This window comes from Hemiscyllium ocellatum, chromosome 11 (genome assembly GCF_020745735.1).
Source record: "Hemiscyllium ocellatum isolate sHemOce1 chromosome 11, sHemOce1.pat.X.cur, whole genome shotgun sequence".
NCBI lineage: Eukaryota > Metazoa > Chordata > Chondrichthyes > Orectolobiformes > Hemiscylliidae > Hemiscyllium > Hemiscyllium ocellatum.
The window spans coordinates 93,421,293-93,443,074 of NC_083411.1; the positions used below are offsets into that span (position 1 = coordinate 93,421,293).

At 40.0% G+C, this 21,782-nt stretch overlaps 1 protein-coding gene across 1 annotated transcript in view; it reads right to left on the bottom strand.

Annotated features, from left to right (window-relative positions):
- The window catches only part of xpnpep2 (X-prolyl aminopeptidase (aminopeptidase P) 2, membrane-bound), a 72,962-nt gene that overhangs the window by 34,477 nt on the left and 16,703 nt on the right, over nucleotides 1-21,782 (bottom strand). Inside the window, exons 6-11 of the mRNA XM_060832268.1 lie at nucleotides 14,415-14,478; nucleotides 11,355-11,462; nucleotides 11,190-11,267; nucleotides 7,097-7,243; nucleotides 4,870-4,971; nucleotides 2,452-2,533 (exon numbers count right to left, since the gene is read on the bottom strand). Of these exons, the coding sequence (XP_060688251.1) occupies nucleotides 2,452-2,533; nucleotides 4,870-4,971; nucleotides 7,097-7,243; nucleotides 11,190-11,267; nucleotides 11,355-11,462; nucleotides 14,415-14,478 (581 nt within the window). The remainder of the gene's footprint in view (nucleotides 1-2,451; nucleotides 2,534-4,869; nucleotides 4,972-7,096; nucleotides 7,244-11,189; nucleotides 11,268-11,354; nucleotides 11,463-14,414; nucleotides 14,479-21,782) is intronic.

Genomic DNA, 21,782 nt, shown 5'->3' on the forward strand with positions numbered 1-21,782 from the left:
CAGAGTAGCCTATTTGCCGGATACCCACTTTAACTGTAGGGAAGGTTCCTGCTGTTTAAAATGAGAATTCTGCTGCGACTTTCACAGCTATGGGAAGAGATGTGTCAGGTATTGAGTTTGCTGGTTATTCTGCTTGCAGCAGCTGGCATAGCTTCATAATGTCAGATTAAGGTACCAATGAGACTATTTGTACTGCTGACGTTTGCCTATTCAGCTGACAATAGTTATGTGATTGGAGTAAATAGATTGAATTTGCTGACTGTGATAAAGTCTGGGTTAACTGAAAAATGCTACTTCAGGTAAAATGATTAAGATTCAATATTGTTAAAATACTGTGAATATTAGACTGAAAAATAATCATTGATTATTTTTGATGAGCAAGTTTCACAGAGATATAACATAATCCTTATTGTTTAAACTTCTACTCTCCCCCTCCACTTATCTCTGTTCCCTTCCTAAAAATATTGAGATTTGCTGAAGTACATTCCCTGAGATACTGCTTGTCTCTAAGTAATCTTATATAAGCTTTGATGGACTATTTATCTACAGTTGGCACCACAGCCCAGCCTGAACCCAACCTCACTCAATATTCATACACACATACTTTCCAGCAGCAAGCAAGCGCAGAAACCTGAGCTGCTTTCCCGTTATCGTGCTTCAGCTGAGAATGAGATCAGCTAGCTGCAGTGAACACTGACTTATTAGTCTGACAGCTTGCCATCTTTAGAATTCAGCTGCTCTTTGAAAACTGAGTGGCTGACACCCTTAATGTGTCCCAATTCACTCAGACTCTTTACAGGCCATTCAGCCCATTTGATCAATGCTGGCTGCTTGAAAGAACTGCCAAATTGCAGCAACAAAACCTGTATTTATGTCATGCCTAGGAAATTATAAAACATCCTAAGACATATCGCAAATGCTGTGGCAAATAAAACCATACAATGCAGAATTGTAGAATCTTGGAGGAGGAAAGAGATACAGAGAAGTTTCAGGAGGAATTTGAAGAATGTCGGTCCTCAGTAACTGGATGTATACCTACCATGATGGAGCAATTAAAATCAGATACTTAAAGCCATGCCTTGATGGTATGTGTCTGGAAAAGTGTACAGAAATAGGGAGAGATCAAATAGGGATTTCACTTCACAGCAAAAATGAATTTTTTTGAATTGCCATCAAGCTTATGGTTGGTATAATGTAGGAAGTTATTCAATAGCATGTTGGAAGAGTCAATGATAAAAATAACAAAGACACGGATAAATATTTCATTAGTAGATAAGCTCAGATGATGTGCCATTGTGTAATTGATGTTTTTTGTGATAATGCAGATGTGTGATTGGAAACCCATCTTGAAATCACATATTACTTCTGGGGTGTGAATGATAGCTTAACTTTTGACTATTTTTAAGGAAAAGGTTAGAGTCTGGATAAAAATTATGGACTCAGTTCTTCCAATATTTAATAGGAGGAAATATCTAATCATCTTGTACTGAATGTTGATAACCAGTACAATAATTTAGTGGTTGTGGAAGAGTCTTAAAAGATGGTGGTGACAATGAGCTACATTTCATAGTGTTCATGTGAAAACTAATCCTGTGTTTTTGGATGATGTGTCTGGGAGGCAGTATGTAGGTAAGAAATAAGAGAGGACTCAAGATATCTTTGGCAGCCACCAGAACTCAGGTGCTGTAGATGCAAGAATACACATTACAAGAAATAGACTAACTACAATGAGAATGCTAAGAATTGAACTAGGTGGATGGAGAGGTGTCATCCACAAAACCTCACTACAGAGGAACCTCGATTATCCGTAGACAGGGGTGGGGAGTATTGTGTTCGGTTAATTGAATGCTGGATAATTGATGCTGGATAACATAGTTAGCCAGGTGTCAGGGCCTTGCGATCTTGTTTGGATAATCTGAATGCCGGATAATCGAGGTTCCTCTGTATTGTGTTCCCTACAGCCAAGCCCGGGTCACATATATAGTAAAGAAAGCAATTGTTCTAATAATATCCCCAGGAATCCCACTGCAAATGAAGAAACAACATTTGCCTCTACTCCCTGCCTCTTATTTCATAACCATTTTTGTGCCCCACGTATCATGTTTCTATTTTCTCAGTAACTCTGTAACATGGTTCCTTATCAATACCTTTTGAAAATACAGATGTGAAGTATCTACTGCATTTCCTACAAAGAACTCAAACATGTTAACTGGATATGATTTGCCTTACATACATTCTGGCTGTTTCTTGATCTCTAACCTGTGTTTCTCCAGCTGAAAAATAATTTCATCCTTGACAAACATCTCTAGTGTTTTTTCTAACTTTTAAATGATCCGTAATACAAAAATAAACATGTTTTGATTAGAGTGTAGGTGAGTTTCCTGATATAATTTCACATTCTTGATATGTTTAGTTCAATTTAAACTTTGTTGTCCTCAGGAAAGAACAAACCTGATGAAATTTGTAGCCAACAGCGTGTAAGACTTGAAAAATGGATTGTATGGAATATCATTCCCTCGCAGGTTGAACAGCCCTAGATAAAAAATTCAGACAAGTTTATTTTAATCAATATGATTTGCACAATTATTAAAACTGTACTTAAAAAAGTTGGTACATATTGATTTCTGTCAGGAATACTCCCAGGAAAAGATATTACTTCTTCATTGCCCTGTGAATTTACAAACAAACAATATATCATGCAGGTCACTTCCTGACACCCTGTTGACAGTTGTCATGTCTTCATTCGGCTGCAGTCCACCATATGACATGCATTTGAGCAACTATGGCTGGTTTCCGAATGATAATTCCTGAGCACCGCCTACACACATGGGCAGTAGCATTCATTACAGCTACAAGGAATGTCATGGAGTGGACTGTTGTGGTATTTAATTGACAAATCCATTGCAGAGGAATCTCTGGAGTAATCCTGAGTGTGCATTGAGATTTGTAGCTCTCTGCTGCACAACCTTACCATTATGAATGCATAGCCCTTCTATCAGGTATATAGGCTGATAGGCAGAAGGACTAGGGGAAGGGTAGTGGTAACCAATCAGGTCCTTTCCAGTTAGAACATCAACAATCACCTCTTCTGACTTCAATGACAGTAAATGTCACTTGTGTCTCTGGTCATCCATTTGGTGAAAAAGCAAAAATAGAAGTCACTACAAAATGGACATTCCAAACTATATTTAAAAATTAATGTCACATTGCATGCAAACCTCAACTCATCATCCTTGTGTATTCAGATGCTGCCTGCTTTCTCAAAACCTTTACATGCCTTAGTGTTCCAATATGGTGCCATATATTGGCCAAAGCAGGACTGGTGAAAGGTTTCTCATTTCAAAGAGGATGACTGGAAGTAGTCCTGCAGGATGCTGTCCAGCAGTTTTACCCCTAGAATGGTCCACCTCGGATTGTACCACAGTGACATGGGTAGCAGCAGTCTGGCTGATTGGCTAAAAGGCAATAGCCAGAAAGGTGGGAGTGCAAATGCTCAGTGAGGACAGCAGTTACCTGCTCCACAATGTCATTGCATCTCTCCAGGGCTGCTACTCAAAATCTCTAGTCATCTGTTGAAGATTGCTGGACAGCCTGTAGACCTCTTCAATTATTGATATCTGTAGCCATGATGGCAATAGGTTGAACTTGAGTAATGGCAAGATAACCACTTATGCTTTCAATGTGAGCTTCCACTGCAGACCCTGTTAGTAAACCAGCCTTTAAAGTGCCAGTATCTAAGCTGAGATTGTGAGGATGAGTGAGAGTGCTCCTTTTCATCACTGTTTTCCAGTTCTTCCACTGCTGGATCAGTTGACTGATCTAGAGTATTTGAAAGAAGAAAGGCACAAGGGTAGAGTTCTGGTGAAATGGATAGAGGCAAAGTAAGGAATAGATGCTGACACTATCTGCAGCTTATAAATCAGACGAAATTATGAGAAGTAGGATTTGGGGTGGAGGAGGAGATTGAGGCATATTGCCATTGTCAATGCTTCTAGCAATACTTCTGAACATGGCCTCACTTAAGCTGTTCTTACAATGCCCAGAAACATCTCGTCCAATGGAGTGAGTACATTTCCCTACTAGTTGGGTGTTGTTGGCTCTGGTTATATGTCATCTTTGTCCTGTGACCCTTCTATATCGAATGTGATGCAATGCGTTTCAGCAGGTTTCAGCTGTTTCTTGATAGTTCATTCAAACCAATTGGTGCAGACTAGAATCTGGGGTGTTTAGGACCTCAGGAGGAGGCTGAGCTAAATCATCAACTTGGCATTTCTCCAGCTCTTTGCTTCCTCCACTCCATCCCCTTCATGTTCCATAGCACAACGGTGACGAGAACCCTTACAGTCCCAACCAAGACCCTCTGGATTTGAACCATCAGTCCCCTCCAACTTTATCAACTCAACTTAACTCTTCAACTGCTTCCATTAAGCCTTCAAGTGGTTGATTTTACTTTATAAATAGAAGGGATTCCTTCCTCCATTCTGTTCAGCTGAACGTGTTTAAGAGATTATGTTACCTTAATCACTGAGCTCAAATCAGTGTTATATATTGATGGATTTCATACTTTGAATGTTTCTGGTGCACTTTCTAAATGCACCATGTGATCACATTCTTGTCAAGGTAGCCTTCATGCAGGCTGACCCAGCTTTGTACACTGGAAAGGTATCTGTAGTTCTGAAACACTATATGCTAGATAATCCAATCTCATAGGAAACAAACAATCCTCAGCCAAATTCAATTATTCAGTTTTGCTATGAGAATCTTAATTTTAAATAAATATCTAATTCCCTTTTTATATGCTATTTTATATTAATGATTTACTAACTAAAACAGAGATTAAAATGATCCTTCAAAAGAAATAGCTCTTACATGCAGTTTCATCCAATGCAGAGATCAATACTGCAGTTGGCTGATAAGGGTTTTCCTTCATCTGTGCACGGATTTCTTTTACCTTCATTTGCCATGTTCTTTCTGTAATACAACATATAGATTAAAAACTGCCATCCTCTGACACAGTAAATTTATTGAGATTTCTTTTAAGATGAATTTACTAATGCAGAAGGACAGTTGTTCTTGACTGAATCTCAGAATTTTACAGCGCAGGAGATTGCCATTCAGCTCATTTTGTCTGCACCAGTTCTTCAAACAAACATCCTTCTTTAGAAGGATTCATCTTAAGTTTATTTTTAATGACAAGGTCATAAGGTAAACACTTACGAGGGAGGCTGTTTGTACCATCAGAGCGTAACAGATAGACACAAGAAGTTGTAAGCCATTTTTTTCAAAGGTTGTTCCATGTGTGGATTGCTTTTTCTATGAAGATACTTTCCTGACACAAACCTAATTTGATTGCCTTCAGTTTCATTTTCTGCTCTTCTTATATCCTCCTGGTTTATTGCCAGTACTGCTACAGATTTATCTGCTTTAGGGAAGGCATTTTGGTTGTGGAATGTTATCAAAGACTTGCAAATTAATCATGGGTTAGAAACAGACCCTTCGGTCCAACTCGTCCATGCCGACTGGATATTCTAAATTAATCTAGTCCCGTTTGCCAGCATTTGGCCAATATTCCTCTAAACCTTCCTATTTATATACCCATCCAGATGCCTTTTAAATGTTGTAATTATACCAGCCTCCACCACTTCCTCTAGCAGCTCATTCCATACACACACCACCGTCTGAATGAAAATGTTGCCCCTTTGGTCCCTTTTAAATCTTTCCCCTCTCACCTCAAACCTCTGCCCTCTAATTCTGGACTCCAGTACCCTGGAGAAAAGACCTTGACTATGCACCCCATCCATGCAACGCATGATTTTACTAACTTCTACAAAGTCACTCCTCAGCTCCAGAGAAAAACAAACCCAGTGTGTTCAGCCTCTCCTATTGCTCAAATGCTTCACCCTGGCAACATCATTGCAAATCTTTTCTGAACACTTTCAAGTTTTATAACATCTCTCCTATAGCAGGGAGACCAGAATTGAATGCAGTATTTCAGAAGTAGCCTAAACAATGTCCTGTACAGCTGCAACATGACCTCCCAATTCCTATACTCAGTACACTGACCAATAAAGGCAAGCGTATCAAATGCTTTCTTCACTATCCTCGTTGCCTGCAACTCCACTTTTGAGGAACTATGACCCTGTATTCCAAAGTCTCTTTGTTTGGCAATACTCTCCAGGGCCTTGCCGTTAAGTGTATAAATCCTGCCCTGATGTGCCCTACCAAAATGTAGCATCTCACATTTATCTAGATTAAATTCCATCTGCTACTCCTCGACCTATTGGCCATCTGATCAAGGTTCTACTGTAGTGTAAGCTAGGCTTCCTTGCTGAGCACTACACCTCCAATTTTGGTGTCATCTGAAAACTTATGAACAATACCTCCTATATTCACATCCAAATTGTTTATCTTAAGGATGCAGAGCAGTGGATCCAACACCAGTCCACGCAGAATACTGCTGGTCACAGGCCTCCAGTCTGAAAAGCACTCTCCACCAACACCCTCTGTCTCCTACCTTAAAGCCAATTTTGTATCCAAACGGTGGATCTCCCTGTATTGCATGTGATCTAAATTGTTAAGCAGTCTATCATTCAGAACCCGGGTGAATGCCTTACTCAAGTTCATATAGCCAATGTCTACTGCTCTATCTTCATTAAACCTCTTTGTCATTTCTTCAAAAAACTCAATCAAGTAAATAAACTAAATTAAAATTGTGCTCATGATTATTCTACACAATGAATAAAGCAACGCCTCTTAATTGTTACCTTACTTCCAAAAGATTTTCTCACAGTTACTTTGCTAGTCATAAATTTTGTAAGTGAACTAAATAGTTAATCTACTCATTTTAAGGAAATTACAAGTTGAGTTGCAGCAGTTCTGGACATTTTGAAATTTTACCCTCAGAGTTTTGTGCTGGAGTCAATTCAGGATGCAGTGGGATGTTCTCTATAATTAAGGTGCTCCAGGTTATGCTAAAGTTAGCCTTCTTAAAAAGAAAGGCAAAGAGCAATTGTATATTTTTTCCCCAAATACTAACTTGCAAGAAAAAAATCCATCTACACTATAATTTCCTGTAAATTTAAGAGAACTAATTTACCAAAGAACTCATCTGGCACTTTGAAAATATCGTCGGTAGGGTCTGGTGGGCGGTCCCCTGCCCAGATTATATCCACTAAATTCTTTTCTTCAACAACAAATTGTCGATTGCCTTGATGCAATGGATGTTTGTAACTTTCCCACTCCACTATTTAAAAACAAAAGCACAGCAGAAATTAGAAAGCATTTACCCATTGAGGTGGTACATTTGCAGAATAGTCAATGTCTTACTGGTAGAAATAGTAAATGCTTGGCAGCGTCTTGTCAGGTCAAAACTCTTTTATGCATTGGGCTACTGTAACAGCACAGTAACTGTCTTTACAAAAGCAAACATCGCAGGCATCCTGTGTCAGCAGCGTTCCACAAAGAAAGAGAATTGAAATGAATCTTTTCTTGTGGAATTCTGCAAGGCAAGAAAGTTTATCAGGACACTAGGAATACCTACTGCTATTTTTTGAAGAATTGCATAAAGTATTTAATGGCCATCTGACTCATAGTTGAAATCACATTGTAAAAATTCATTTGAATTTCAACATCATTCACTTCAACAAAAATCCACATCCTAATTGTAACATTTTAAGACAATAGCAATTAAAGATCTGCATCATATATTCATACATTCAAATTTGATGTTATCCCCTAAATTTTGTATAACATGTTCCAGCAAGATTATTGGATAGTGAATATAATAGGAATTTTGGATGTTTTTACCTCATTGACTATGATTACATAAGTTGGAAATTCCCTCACTCACTCTTCTGGCTTTGATGAGCTGTGGTTAATCATCATTTTCTCCCTTAAGTTCATTTTCTTTTGCTGTGCCAGTTATCATGCAATTCCAATATATTCTGAATGTCCTACAATTCTTCCAGAAATTCCTGCTTGAATTTGGAGGACAGAGTGGGAATCTTCCCTGACAATAATGCCCTCCTCGCCTCCATCATGCTTATTGATCACAAGTCTATCATTCTCATACAAACCCCAATATTTTAGTAATTCCTGCTGGAAAACCCCAAAATGCCCCATCTGTTAGATGCCTGTCCATATTACATCCGTAACTTCTAATACTTTGCCTGTTCCCCTTTACAATTTTTATTCATCTGTTACCTTCCTTCAGCATGTCTGACAGCATCTTTGGAGAGAGAAGAGCAGTTAACATTATGGGTCAGATCGGCCTCTTCAATTCTGACAGTCATACTCAAACTGAAATGTTAGCTTTGCTTCTCTTTCCACAGATGTTTCTAAATCTGCTGAGCATTTCCAGCACTTTATTTAAGATTTCTCACATCTGCACCAATCTTGCGTTTGTGTTATCCACCAGAGGAGGATACAAACAGTTCATTAATTTCATGAACAACTTACACCCTGACCTCAAGTTCACCTGGACCATCTCGGACACCTCCCTCCCCTCCTGGACCTCTCCATCTCCATTTCCTCAACACATGACTCAACACAGACATCTACTTCAAACCCACTGACTCCCTCAGCTACCTGCATTACACCTCCTCCCACCTTGCCCCATGCAAAAACATTATCCCTTATTCCCAATTCCTCTGCCTCTTCCTCATCTGCTGCCAGGAGGACCAATTCCACCATAGAACATCCAAGATGGCCTCTTTCTTTCAGGACTGCCATTTCCCCTCCCATGTGGTCAACAATGCCCTCCAGTACATCTCCTCCCTTCCTGCACCTCCGCCCTTGAACCACACCCCTCCAATTGCAACAAGGACAGAACCCCCTTGGTCCTTACCTTCCACCCACCAACCTCTGGATATAACACATCATCCTCCATCATTTCCGGCATCTATGAGCAGACCCCAGCACCAGAAATAAATTTCCATCCCCACTATGATCTGCGTTCTACAGAGACTATTCCCTCCGCAGCTCCCTTATTAGATCCATGTCCCCACCAATCCACCCTTTACTCCTGGCATCTTCCCCTGGTACCACAAGAGGTGTAACACCTGTGTCCAGACCTCCCCCCTCACCTCCATCCAAGGCCCCAAAGCATCCTTCCACATCTGGCAGAGATTTTCCTGCACCTCCACACACGTCATGTACTGTATCCATTGCTCCTGATTTGGTCTCCTCCACATTGGGGAGACAGGACGCCAACTTACAGAGGGTTTCAGAGACATCCACGCTGAACAATCCCACTGCCCTCTGGCCGAACACTTCAACTCCCCCTCCCACTCCCTCTCCTTTAAGGACACGCAAGTCCTGGGCCTCCTCCACCACCACATTCGAGTCACTGGATGCCTGGAGGAAGAATGCCTCATCTTCCACTTTGGGACACGATAACAACATGGGATCAATGTTGATTTCACCAGTTTCCTCATCTTCCACCCCCCCCCAACTCTATCCCAGGTCCAACCCTCCAACTCAGCAGTGCCTTCTTGAACTGCCCTACCTGTCCACTTCTTTCCCACCTATCCTCACCACCCTCTACTTCAACCTATCACCATCACCCCCCCCATCTTTAGCTACCTATTGCATTTCCAGCTAGCTTGCCCCTGCCTGAATCCCTCCTATTTATCTCTCAGGCCCCTTGGGCCTCCCCGACATTCCTGATTAAGAGCTTATGCTTAAGACGTCGACTCTGCTGCTCCTCGGATGGTGCCTAACCAGCTGTGCTTTTCCAACACCACACTTTTTGACTCTGGCTCATCACGCCCCTTACTCCTCTCTCACTCTCCTAGAACAGTGACGTTTATTAAGCTACACAGTATTGTACGTATTATCTAATTTATTTGAGGCAGTTTCTGACTTATAACTATTCCTTTTTGTAATATATATACACACACATATATAAAAAACCATCTAGGAGAAAGTGAGGACTGCAGATGCTGGAGATCTGAGCTGAAAAATGTGTTGCTGGAAAAGCGCAGCAGGTCTTCAGGAAAGAAGGGCTCATGCCCGAAATATCGATTCTCCTGCTCTTTGGATGCTGCCTGACCTGTTGCGCTTTTCCAGCAACACATTTTTCAGCATATAAAAAAACCATATCCAGATAAAATTTCAGCAAGGTGCATTCATTGCAATCTTAACATTTCCAGCACTTCAAGTAAATTATGACTGGCCCAGACATTCTGATAGCTAGGGTGAGTAATTGGAGCTGTGCAGATTAGAAATCCGAGTTAGGGCAATGCAGATTCCTCAGCATTGCTGGTTCTGAGGGAATTGTCTTGGAAATTGAAATTTCTGATGGCAATTACCCTTTGTCTGAAACTTTCTGAAAGAATCAATTAAAGTCAGAAAATTCAGAGGATTGTGATGCACATAAGATCCATTGTTAGAAGACTAAATCTTGCTCTAAATTCTGAGTAATATAAAATCCAACTCCCAATTCACCACTGATATCAACACTGCACCTATCCCAACTAAGTTAGACTACCCCTGTTTTGTTCAACTCACTTAACCCTTGACAACTATGCTGCTGAACTAATCCAAATCCAGAACTATCATAATTGGCCGTCCCCTGACTCAACACCCACCTACATTGCCTTGCTCTTCCAGGACCCCAAACCCCAGCTGACTTGAAGACAAGTTGGTAATTTTAAAGTTAACCAGTGTTTTTTGATTCTATTTGAAATATCTGGGCCATGAAATTTACAGTGACTAAAATAACTAGGTGTGAGCCAGAGAGAGAGTGCCAGAATAATGCTGCTACTAGCACATCTGGGAACATTTCTCATGCACCAATAGTGCCACATGCTGGAATTTCACTGCAAGCATTTATAGAAAGTACAGATTGAATTAACATTAAATTTATTAAGAATAATAGGAAGATTACAATGGCAGTGAAAATGTGACACTTACTTGTGTTCTTGTCATTGGGTAAAATGAGCAGTCAAGAAAATATATTCACCACCAAACAAAATATATTCAGTATCAAACCTTGGGCTCTAAAACTGGATGATTGCAGAAAGGCAACACTGCAGGTGAGATTGTAAGTGTTAAAGAATTGTTTTGGGTTGGAGGTCTTTGGATAAAACTGAATTAGAATTTGAGATTGCACTAAATCGTGTTGTAGTTATGGTGCTGATTCTCAGAGTAAGAAGACCAGAGAAATCTTGTAAATACTGTTTCCTTACCAATGGAAAAGACAAAAGGGTCAGCAGCGACTATATCTCCTTCCCTTGTTTCATTCAAAATCCAGTCTATAATTGTTGCTAAGAGAAAAAAAATTATGTTTAGAAAAATAAATGCAGTCAAAATAATATTGGATCAGTAAGTCTATCACTGCTGTTAAGACTCACGTTCCCCTTTGTTGAGCTCCCAGTTGCAATCCATTTGACGTTCGGCTTGAATCCAGTAACGTCCATCGGTCCAGAGTGTAGCCTTCATCTTGCTGACTACAGCAGTACCTATGGAACAATTAGGTGGCCACATTTTACCAGGGATACTATTTATTTCTCTTTGAATTGCACCTAAAAAGTGGCTTTTTCCCAAATTGATAGTGAAGGATTTTGAATTGTTTTATTTGGATTAGAAGCTCTGAATTACTTAATGGAGAGCAAACGTTTGCAAACGAGCAAAATAACAAAAATAAAGCATGAACAATTGTTAAATTTGATCGAAATCGAAAAGTATACTGACAAACCTGACCAAGTGAATGCATCGTATTGTAACTTTAAATGATTGAGTAAATGAGTGATTAAAGATTTTCCATACTTTGAGAGACATAATGAACTTGCATTTAGATAATTTCCTCAATACATCTGGAGTTGAAGTCAAAGATCAGCCATGATCATGTTGTATGATGGAGCAGGCTTGTTAGGTCGTATTGTCTACTCCTGTAGGGCGTCACCAAATTATTTATAGCCTGTGATGCATTCCTGAATTGCAGTAATTGTAATAATGTGAGAAGCATAGCTGTCAATTTATACAGAGAAGACCACACAAACAAGAAGAAAGGAACATGGGAAATAGCAGCAGGAATAGTCTATATTTGAGCTTGCTTGGCTAGTCAGTTAGAATGTGGCTGATCAGTAAGTAATTAGGAAGGCAAACAATATGGCCTTCGTTGTAAGAGGAAGTGAATACAAGAACAAGGAAGTATTATTGCAGCTGTACAGAGCTTTGATAGAATCATGTCTGGTAAATTATATTCAGTTATAGTCTCTGTACCTAAGAAAGAATTGAGGGAATGCAAAGAATTTTCACCAGATTCATTCCTGGAATGGAAAGCCTGTTATATATGGGGAGGTTGCGTTGATTGGGTCTGTATTCACCAAAGTTCAGAAGAATAAAAGGGGACTTTTACTGAAATATTTACCACGCTGATCAAATTCTGACCATTTGTAGACAACTGATCTATTCTGGCTGTTGATTGTCTTAGTGTGTATTACAAGAGCAGGAGACATTACAAGAAAGGAACCATCATTCTGGCTAGCCATGTATTTACTGGGCTAGCTGTGCCATTCAGTCTGATAGCTCAGCATCCTTTGCGAATAGAAGGCTGTGTGTGCATTCATTTACCTACTCAAGAGAAGTATGCTCATCCTTGCTTGCAGCAGGTGAATACTGGGAACTGAACTCTTCCCATGCAGCCTAAGGTTGCCTGCTATCAGTGTTTCTTGTCTTTTTCCAAACAGCTCAGACAGGAAGATTCCCAATGGAAATTCAATCAATCCTAATTGATACTAATAGATGTTTTTGAAACATGCTAACATTGAAGGCAATGTTAGACATTTATAATTTGATTCATCTTTCTGATATATGAGTTACCAATTTTTAAAAAAAATCCTAATTGATACAATTAGAACTTTTAAAAAAATTGGTAACTCATATACCAGAAAGATGAATCAAAGTATAAATGTCTAATATTGCCTTCAAAAACATCTATCCCTATATTATTTTAATCATCAAATGAGTTTCCATCTATTCACCAGTTCTGTGTAAATCTGAATACTGAAGTGCCAGGAATGTAATTCAGACTCAGCATCCCTCAGGTAGGGACATCAGAAATTGTGTGCAAGAATCTCACTATCTAAATAAGACTCTTTCATCTTTCAGACGGGAGGTTTGTGGGCTTCCTCCAAGGACCATATGAATGATCACCTCTGTCAGTTCTTTCAGTGTGTTACACCCTCTGAACAAGGCAAGTAGAAAATTATACTCATGTGGTCTTGTAATCTTATTCTATTGGCCCATAATCCTTAATTCAAATATTTGGTTGATGTAGATTAGCATGAAGAAACCAGTTTCAACTGGCTCTGTTCCCAAGTGTTTTGTGCCCGTTCAACTCCAGCAATAAGATTCAACATCATTACAATGTGTTGGATAATGAAAAGCCGACAGCTGAGGAAGGAATATTGAAGGAGTGTTCATGTGCTTCCATTTTAATAGTCTGGTCTAATTGCCAAAACGTTATACCACTTCAATGTGCAAAGAATCAAAATGAAGTTCAGTATATCATTGAGGAGAGGAACAGTTAGTCCTGGCTATGAAAAATGATGAAATAAAAATAGATTAGCCGAACAAGAATCTATGTAAAGTAGTTTTTACTGCAACAGAGCTATAATATGCCTCTAAAGATGTAGAAATTAATTCCAAGAAATTGAAATAAAGGTACCTCTTTTAGGCAGATGCAAGACCCATCCAGTTTCAGTTCTACACAACTCCACCATACCTTCCCATTGTAGTGGCGTTGAAACTGGCTTCCATTAGTTTTGAGAGAAAGATGCGTTGTTTTTGTGTTTCTGTAGTCTGTGTGGGCGCAGTGGGGTGCATTTCAAATGAAAACTTACTTGTTTGGTTTGGGATTCCCATAACCAATGAATTATAACTAATCAGATTGCGTCTCTTTTGAAAGGGCAAATCTTAGGCCATGACTAATTACAATGGAATGAACAGAGTTATCTTTCAACAACATAATGCTGAAACTGGAATAGCCTGCCACTACATTTCTATGTTCCTATGTTTTTTTTGGGAACATACTTTCCTTGATCCTGTGAGTTTCAAGCAAAAGCTTGTTATAGTTCTTATTCAATGCAAGCTTGTCTACAGAAGATGATGTTTGCATTGGACATGACTAAAGAAAGTCAAATTGTAGCACTGCTGACAACTTGAGTGCTGAAACTGTGCTGATAGTTATAATCATTTGCTATTATTGAATTTTAAACAATTCTGTATCCGAAGCCATTGTCATGAGGCCAAGCTACCTCTATGCGATGTGTTATATTTGGTGTTATTTGTGGCAGATGGAAGCATGTATCTAGATTTTGATCAGCACCTGCCCAAAGAAAAGCATTAAAGTTACCCTCTACTCCAGTAGTTTGAGTATGCACAATCATTTTCTTTCCTGTCTGTGGTACCTGCAGTTCCAGTGAATCCTGTAATCCACGCCCTTCTTGCATCCTGTGGGCCGATGTACTCACTCTGAAAAACATCATAGAGTAATCTGAAATTCCACTTACGAAGAATTCCCTGGATGATTCTTTCCAGTCAGTAGCACAACAAAGAACTATGCACACTGAAACAAAACAGAAATTGCTGAAGAAACTCAGGTCTGGTAGCATCAATGGAGAGAAAAGAGAGTCACTGTTTACATGGTGCTCTTCACAGGTGTTGTTGCAAGTAATTTCTGCCATTACAGTGGAGAGCAGTATATATCTGATTTCCACTGAAGTTACAATCAGAAAGAAAGCCTACATGATAAACAATGTGAAACAGAGTGATAGCTCTGTGCTGCAACTTCTCTTAGTAAAAGACTGACCTCCCCTGTAAAAGGTTATGTTTTTAGGTTATGGCTAATTACAAAGGAATGATGTTGATCATAATGTGATGCTGAAGTTGGAATAGCCAGTCGTTAAACTTATATCTTTCTATGCTTCCCCTGTGGAATATTATTCCTGATCCCATAGATTTCAAGCACAAGACTGTTAAGTTCTTAGTCAACACAGGGTACAGAAAATTACTTTTGTAATGGACAATACTGAAGAAATGCAAATTGTAATACTGCACATACCACCTGAGGGCTAAAACCACCCTGATACATTGCTGCAGGTCACTAATAATTCAATTCACTTGTACTAGGCCGACATTAGCTGTTAGCTGCAATGCATTGGTGCTGACCTCCATCTTTAATAATAATTATACAAAATATGATTAGCAACATCCTAATATCAGAGCAGATCTATTGTAAGAAAGAATTAGCAAAGCATTGCAGTAGTTAATTGTGTTGAAATATAAATCTGAAAATTTGTATATTATGTCATTCAGAAGATATACGATAAACCTTTAAGGGATATTCTGGTGATCAAAGATCTGCAAGGTGGCCTTTGTCTGGAGCCGCACGAGATGGGGGAGAAAATAAATGAGTGTCTTGCATCAGTGTTTACTGTGGAAAAGGACGTGGAAGATATATAATGTAGGGAAATAGATGGTGACATCTTGAAAAATGTCCATATTATAGAGGAGGAAGTGCTGGATATCTTGAAACACAGAAAAATGGAAAATCTGCAGGACCTGATCAGTGTGTACCCTAGAACTCTGTGGGAAGTGAGAAAAGTGATTGCTGGGCCCTTGCTGAGATATTTGTATCATCGATAGTCACAGGTGAGGTGCCAGAAGTCTGGAGGTTGGCTAACGTGGTGCCATTGTTTAAGAAGGGTGGTAAGGACAAACCAGGGAGCTATAGACCAGTGAGTCTGACGTCAGTGGTGGGCACGTTGTTAGAGGGAAGCCTGAGGGATAGGATATACATGCATTTGGAAAAGCAAGGATTGATTGGGATAATTAACATGGCTTTGTGTGTGGGAAGTCATGTCTCACAAACTTGATTGAGCTTTTTGAAGATGCAACAAAAAGGATTGATGAGGGCAGAGATCATGGTGGACGTGATCTATATGGACTTCAGTAAGGCGTTCAACAAGGTTCTCCATGGGAGACTGATTAGCAAGGTTAGATCTCATGGAATACAGGGAGAACTAGCCATTTGGATACAGAACCAGCTCAAAGGTAGAAGACAGAGGGTGGTGGTGGAGGGTTGTTTTTCAGACTGGAGGCCTGTGACCATTGGAGTGCCACAAGAATTTGGGCTGGGTCCACTACTTTTTGTCATTTATATAAATGATTTGGGTGCGAGCATAAGAGGGATAGTTAGTAAGTTTGCCGATGACACCAAAATTGGAGGTGTAGTGGACAGCGAAGAAGGTTACCTCAGATTAAAACCGGATCTTGATCAGATGTGCCAATAGGCTGAGGAATAGCAGATGGAATTCAATTTAGAAAAATATGAGGTGCTGTATTTTGGGGAAGCAAATCTTAGCAGGATTTATACACTTAATGTGTTGCTGAACAAAGAGACTTTGGAGTGCAGGTTCATAGCTCCTTGAAATTGGAGTTGCGGCGAGATAGGATAGTGAAGAAGGTGTTTGGTATGCTTTCCTTTATTGGTCAAAGTATTGAGTACAGGAGTTGGGAGGTCATGTTCCAGCTACACAGGACATTGGTTAGGCCACTTTTTGAATATTGCGTGCAATTCTTGTCTCCTTCCTATTGGAAGGATGTTGTGAAACTTGAAAGGGTTCAGAAAAGATTTACAATGAAATTGCCAGGGTTGGAGGATATGAACTATAGGGAGAGATTGAATAGGCTGGGGCTGTTTTCCATGGAACGTTGGAAGCTGAGGGGTGACCTTACAGAGGTTTATAAAATCATGAGCGGCATGGATTGGATAAATAGACAAAGTCTCTTCCCTGGTGTGGGGGAGTCAAGAACTACAGGGCATAGATTTAGAGTGAGAGGGGAAAGATATAAAAGAGACCTAAAGGGCAACTTTTTCACACAGAGGGTGGTACATGTATGGAATGAGCTGTCAGAGGAAGTGGTGGAGGCTAATAAAAGAAAGGAAAAAACAAGTCCCATCCTCTGCTTCAATAAAATAAAAACCAAGGCCCTTTTAACAAAGAAAGACATATATTTGATTAAGGGTTGGACAGAGAGTGATATTTTTATTGAATTATAGCTATTGCTCAACATGTTTGGCTTCACTTCACAGATCAAACTCTAAATATTCCAAAGAATAGATCTCTGAAAAGATTACTGACTATTAGCGCAGAATAAGTATATCTGGTCTTTCTGAGGATGATCAAAAAGATCCAGAGAAGGTCTGGAGAATACTTGAAGACCAGTTGAAGGTGGAAATCAACTTCTGGATTAACAGACTCCAACTCACGTCACGTAGTCTATTGACGACTTTGCCCCTGGATACTGCGTGTTTAATGGCTGTGGGGCAGCCAATATTAACTGCAATGTATTCACCATCTCCAGGGACTGGGAAGGCAAATTTCATCACCTTAGAGATCCCTGACCATAGAGAGGTAAACCTCAATGTGACGTGAAAACTTTCCAGTCATGTTAACCAAATACCTCACAGTAATGAGGTCAATCATGAATTGGTCAAATCCTTTGATACCATGTGCTCATGCTCATGTTAAAAATGTCTGCAGAGGAAATTTATCATGCAATTTGTTGCTTGAAGATGCAGTTTTCTATTAAAATATTTGGAAGCAATGAACCAATGCCTTGTGAGCAGATCCAAGAAATCATTACCATTAACATTCAGTCAACATTAGGAACAGAAAAATAAATATTCTGTTTCTTATTCATATTTACTGAAGATATAAAAATAATGTAAATTTTAGTCCAACAGATTTGATTTGTAATGGACATCACTGTTTCACTGACGGCTGGTTTATGGCAGCAATGTCACTGTGTGGTGTTGAGGAAATTTCTCCCATATTGATGTGGCACTGCCTGAGTGAGGGCTGCTGCTCTCTGCGTATGCAAATCAGCAGCCTGCCATCCCTGCCATTCATTTTAACAGATGGAAATAGCAAAGCAAACAAGAACCTTGAAAAGGTGTCAGGGAGGAGGAAATATATGATCAACAGGAGAATCCTGCATGAAAAGGATAGGTTCTTGCATCATTTTTGGTGCTGTTCACTAAAGCTACATTTTATTTAGCTTTTCTTTATAGAATCCCAACAGTGTGGAAACAGGCCCTTTGGCCCAACAAGTCTACACAAATCCTCTGAGGAGTAATCCACCTAGATACATTCCCCAAATCTATCTTAACTCCCTGACTAATGAACCTAACCCACATATCCCTGAACACTATAGGCAATTTAGCATGGCCAATTCATCTAACCTGCAAATCTTTGGATTGTGGGAGGAAACCAGAGCACCTGGAGGAAACCCAGCAGACAATGTGCAAACTTCACATCGACAGTTGCCCTAGGCTCGGATCGAACCTGGGTCCCTGGTGCTGTGAGGCAGCAGTACTGACCACTGAGCTAATGTGCTGCCTGTGATGGATGAGGAGGTCTTCCCGAGGAAGTATTATTCTCACCCACAATCTTCCCCTTGTTTGTTGCATCACCTCCTAAAAATGCGGTCATATGCTTCTTTGATGGCTGCCCCTGCCTCCCATCCATGTGCACCTCTGTCCATTGGTATGCTCGAAGAGTGAGATTTACTAAGGTAGGAGCTGAGAGTAAATCAGGGCTTGATGTTAGATCCACTCGTGAGCATTTGCGAGCTTGATCACTAAATTGTGATCAGGGGCTGGATTTAGTGCAGCCCACGACAGCAGAAATCTTGGTGGCTGTGCCCATTTAATCATGGGAAATGCTACCTGTCAGTATCCCAGAGTCAGGAAAATGTTCTGCAATTTAGATGCATAAGGAAACACACTCATTCACATCAGACTATCAATGAGACAATTGACATTCATTAACCCGAAACACACCAACATTTACTGTTGGTGCATGGATTACCTGTAGGTGGTATGGCTTTTCCATGCCTCCTAAAAGTCATCAGGCCAAACGTGATCAGATTTGGGCTTGCAACCTCTTAGTGGGGGAGCTCTCTTTCCAAGCTACAGTGCTCATTGGAGGGACTCAGCATTGCAGGGGGCGGGGGTGGCCACTGTAGGCCAACCGTGTCTTTGCCTCCAACACCCCTGCCATATTGTCCAGCAAAAAACCCCATTCCCCGGGCTCCATTCCACTCTCTCACTCTCTGTCTGGTTTTGCATTCTTATTCAGATGTTAATAACTTGATTGTGTTTGATTTAGTTTTTCTACACATTATTAGAGAAGCAAATCTTGAGCTCTCTCTCCTTAGTCATGTGATCCTACATCATCAATATATCATGTTCACCCTAGACTCATGCTGTTACTCCAATAATCCACAGATCTTTCTGTTATTCCAGGCCTCTTACTGGTGCATTTCCACTGGATTCACCCCACTTCCAGCTGAGTTTCTGACAATGGAGCGTTCACAGGCACTGCTTGGCTGGTAAATCTCAGGGTCCTGAATCCCTGGGAAGACCTAAAGCTGGCCAATTGAGTGCCTGACAAGCACTTAGTCCTGTCGGGCCTCCTTTCAAAAACAATCAGAGTACAAATCAGTAATAGTTACATTAAGTTCTGTCCCAGAAGAGTAAACCCTGATTAATGTTTTCTCTCCTGAACTTGGGGCACCAATTGCACTGGCCAGGTCATCATTCTGTGTGGGTGTCAAAACGCAAACAAGAAAGGTCACTGGACTTAAAGCATTATATCTATTTCTTTTTCCACAGATGTTGCTAGGTCTGGTGAGTTTCTCTAGCAATTTCTGTTTCTGTTTCAAGAGATCTGGCAAGTTGATACAAGAAAAAGGATTGACAAGATTATTGGGCTATTGGTACAAATTTAAACAAGTCCATGTAGTCATTTAGTCAGAGAGAAAGGAGGGGGCCAGCTCCATGTAGCTAAAGTGTTGTCATTAGCTCCATGTAGCTCATTAGCCCCATTAGCTCTTGGTCCAAGCTGGCTGCAGAGTAGGATGCTCCAGGTGGAGCTCCTCTGTTTTGCCAGTTCCTTTTCCATCTTTCTCCTTCATTTTTCTGCAATTTTTCTTCCACAACTCCTCAACTTTTAACTTCTTAAACTTACCTGGAGAGAATAGAGGTGAGTCGTAGCCCAGCTGGGGACTGTGCCAGAGTCTGAGACGAGTCGCAGATCGGAGCTCAGAGTTGGAGGCAGCGAGGTCTCCTGTTCTGAGGCCCAGTCAGCACAGAGTCAGTGAAAATTTGAGTAATTTTTAATCTTATTCTGAATTTTGAGTAATTTGAATATTTTCTAAAACTTTATATTCCTGTGCTGGGCTACTCTTTTTGAATTCGGGAAGAAACATGTGAAGTATCTGTACCTAAGATGGTGCCAAAGCGGTGACGTTACAGACTTTTCACTGCACTCATTCAAGTGCACATGATAATAAAGGCTATTCTATTCTATTCTATTCTAAGTAGCTGAAGTATAGAAAAAAACCTGGGAGTCACATTGATATCACAGAGCTGCTGGGGAACTAGAGCTCAGAGAATTCCAGGGCCACTGGCCACTCAGTGAAAGTGAACAATGTCTGCACAGTGAAGATGGAGCTGAGGCACTGGAAGAAAGCCATGGGGCATAGTTGCCACATCAGGAAAGTTGAAGTGGATGTCTGCTCTGTGAAGCTGGCAGTTGGAGCACAATTACAGAGCTGGGATAATGCCAGTGCTTAAATGCTGGGGTGTAGCCTTGTAAAATCAGTGGGATATAGAAAAAGTGATTCAGTAACTGGAAGGTGAGCAGTCACTGGGGCAATTTCAGCTAGTGTCCAATTGTCTGACAAGCCATTGCAAGCCAAAGTAACAGGAGGACTTCCAGGCTGAGTTGGATGGGCTGTTGAAGGGAAATCAAAGACAAAATCCTTGACTTGGAAGAGCTGAAATTCCTTGTGAGGAAGTTGGAGTTAGAAGGACTTTGAGACTTATCGTCATCTCTGATATCTGTGTGGCCTTCTGAAAAATATTGTGGGACCTGTCCTGGTTGTATCTTCCATCTAATGTGCAGTTGTGCTGCATTTAGTTTGTCTGTTAATTAATGTTTACCTCATGTTAATTCTGGAAATTAGAGTATCAGACAGATAGAATTGACTGTCTTGTTGACTCTTATACAACAAAATTTCTTCTGTTTGTTTAAAACCATGGAATCTTCTAGCTTTATTATCTTAGCATAATAGTTAGAATTTCAAATTTCATCTGTTTTAAAAAGTGTATTCAGTTTGATTTGTTTCCTTATACATTGCAATGTACAATGGCTGCCTAAATTATTATAACTGTTATGTAGAACTCCTCAAAATTCAGAAGTGTCAGAACAGTAAAAGCAAGGCTTTTGAGGTAGTACCAATTAATGCACTTTACGTTCCAGTGTATTTTGCATATTTGTCTAAGATGATTGAAAATATTATTTATCATTTATACCTTTTCTCATTATATCAATGTGCACAAACAAGTGTGATCCAAAAGTCCAAGTGTTCACTCTTATTCAAACTAAATCTCTTCAGTGGACTTGAAACCGTTAAGTAAAGAAGATTAATGTGAGCAGGGACAGCTAATTGTGCCTGCAGTCATCATATGTCTTAACATCTGGATCAGTTTGTGGGGAAATTTATGTGCCCTTACTGTAATAACTTGTTGTTGCACTTAATTGCTGATATGAATAAAAAATTGAAATTAAATTTTAATTCCAATAAAAGCATATGTATAAATTTACTGCTAGTGACATTAGGATTGAATAATCTGAAAAATAATATGATTTTCATGCATCACTTTGTTAAAAAAAAGGCATGGAAATACATGATGACTGGGAAGG